The sequence below is a fragment of the Haplochromis burtoni genome, unplaced genomic scaffold (assembly GCF_018398535.1).
Source record: "Haplochromis burtoni strain Fernald_Lab_line unplaced genomic scaffold, NCSU_Asbu1 Contig_398, whole genome shotgun sequence".
Taxonomy (NCBI): domain Eukaryota; kingdom Metazoa; phylum Chordata; class Actinopteri; order Cichliformes; family Cichlidae; genus Haplochromis; species Haplochromis burtoni.
In genome coordinates, this window is record NW_024582759.1 from 1 (window position 1) to 2,526 (window position 2,526).

The 2,526-nt window shown below is 42.7% G+C and overlaps 1 protein-coding gene across 1 annotated transcript; it reads right to left on the reverse strand.

The window, feature by feature from the left end:
- Window positions 1-13: 13 nt before the first annotated feature.
- LOC121811999 (vegetative cell wall protein gp1-like) lies at window positions 14-980 on the reverse strand (the record flags this gene model as incomplete). Its single annotated transcript, XM_042212864.1, is given in 1 exon segment — window positions 14-980. A coding segment is annotated over 1 exon segment (779 nt), but the record flags the coding sequence as incomplete, so codon positions are not given.
- Window positions 981-2,526: the final 1,546 nt, after the last annotated feature.

Below are 2,526 nucleotides of genomic sequence, written 5' to 3' on the forward strand. Positions count from 1 at the left end.
GAGAGATTAAAAACAAGAGACTACAGTCAGTTCACGACATCATTTTTAAACCTTTTCTACTTATTTGTGTTGACATTAAGTACGGACTTACCTTTGTCCTGCATGGTGAGCTAGAGCTTGAGAAAAACAATGTTAGTCATTTACAAACACTGCAAAGGCCAACTTAAACATTTAAAGTTTAAAAACAAGTTCTAACATAATCTAGTCAGAGTCGCTGTCATCAAGTGAAAGGTTAAAAGGCCTTTCCCAGAAGCGTCTGACACCAACAGAACCCGAGGATGTTGAAGGGCCATAAAACGTGTCATCACTTACCTTGCACCTCTTTGCACTTACCTCATCAGTGCAGATGTCTTCTCTGCTTCTCTTTGCTGAGGAGGTGAGAGCTGAGGTTGAAGGAGAAGCTGAGAGAGTAGCGGAAGAAGGAGCAGCAGAGGAAGGAGCTGAGGGAGCAGGGGAGGAAGCAGCTAAGGGAGCAGGAGAGGAAGCAGCTGAGGGAGGAGCAGAGGAAGCAGGAGAAGCTAAAGGATCACCAACCGGGAAGAGTGGGGCGTTGGCCTGGCCGAAAGGCGGCATGGCGAACGGGGCAGCACCTGGAGCAATAGGATGTTGCCAATCGTGCCAAAACGGCTCTGGAGGGAGCTCCTGGATGAGAGGGGAATCAGCTCTCTCATCCATGGTGTCATACCCCGAGTCGTCACTAGGCCAATCGGCCCACTCTTCTGAGTTGTTCCAGTCAGAGGAATTGTCAGTGTCTTCACTCACCTCTTCGACGTCCTCGGGTATGTAGGGAGGGTACTCACCTTCCTCTTCACTGTCATCAGGATCCTGTGCTTCAGGAGAAGAGGGTGAGGATGGGAGAGGGATATACTCACCATACTCACCTTCACTGACACGCTCGGTATCAGAGTCATCCAGGATCCTGATGACCTCAGGAAGGCCTTCTTCTGCAGGACGCTCAACCACGTAGTCGAGACGACCTGTGAGGAAACAAGTTTGAAATAACATTAAGAATGTAATAAACATCAAGTGCTAAAGGAACAGAGCTACATCTGTTAGTTTGAGCAGACGATGAGAGAAAAGCATTTTAGGCTACATTTATGTCAGACTGAATGACACTTCTACTTGTTCATGCAAGCAAAAAACAGCTAAGTCAACTAAATTCACACCATTAACTGCTATATAATAAGATATAGTAGTAGCATAACATAAGGATACCATTATTACTACTGTACTATGATTACTGTTTTCATATTCTTTTTTATATTCATTTATTTTTGTTAATTTTTATTATCATGTTTTGTAGCAGGGGAAAAGTTATAGTTTATTTCAATAAAGCCTTTGATCCAAGAAGAACAGGATGTTAGGAGGGGACCGGGATCTGGTGTGTTTGTAACGTCACCTGACGTTACAAAGAAACCTTAAACCGACCTTATATATAGACCTGGCTGTTCAGTTGAAACGCATTCACACAGCGGGACAGCAGCGCTTTAAACGTTCAAACACGGAGTTTAACACAAAACAACATTTTAGACATAAAAAACAAAAAAGTGAAATGGCAAGCTCAAACTGTAACACAATGACAAATGATGAAACAGTTCAGACCAATCGGGATAATTCTACAGTACATGCTTTGGTATCCCTCTTGAATAACTTGTTCAGTAGTTTTTCGAACAAGCAGTGGGAAGAGCTTACCTCAGGCTATCTGGATTGCTTCACCGCTAAGCGGCTTGCAGGTTTTGTAGAGGACCTGTGTGAACAGTCAGGAGCAGTATCACCACTGAGGTCTTCCCACAACTCCCCTGTACATCAAAACTGTTCTGTCCACACCACCACTGGCAAAACGTTTTTGTCACCTGTGAAATTTTTGGACGATTCTGCTGAGCAGGAGTTTGATACAGCACAGAATATAGATGCTAACAGCCAAGAAACAGCAAACACAGAAGAACGCTGTCAAAATGCTGACCAACACAGTGCTGCAAAAGCAGAAAACAATCCAATTCCAGATCCCCAGCAGCAGAAATCCTGTGTTGAACATGAAGCCAGCATCCCACCGTTAACAAACATAAGTCAAACGGAGTCATATAAAAAGATACAGAATCACAGATCTTCTGTAGACTGTGAGCCACCTGAAAACACCTTAGACTTTGAAAGATGGTTAGAGACACTAATTCAAGCTTGGTAAACTTTTAAAGTGCCCTCATTCTCACCAAAAACGTTTGTTGGATCTACTCTTGGACAAATTCAAGGGGATGGATTTGCATTTAGACCGAAAAGTGCAGAATTATTTTGACTGCATTGCTAATGCCATTTTCACTGATATTTGTGACCAATTATATAATTGGTCACTAATATCATTGGAAATGGGGAGGAGTGGGGAGGAGGATTCAGTGAATTTAATGGGACAACCAATATTTAATATCATAACTACTTCAGTATTCCAAGAACACCTGTTGGCAGTAACAATTATCGATAGACTGGAATCATATGAAAAGAAAGAAAGATGCAGACTTTCAGTGGAAATCTTTG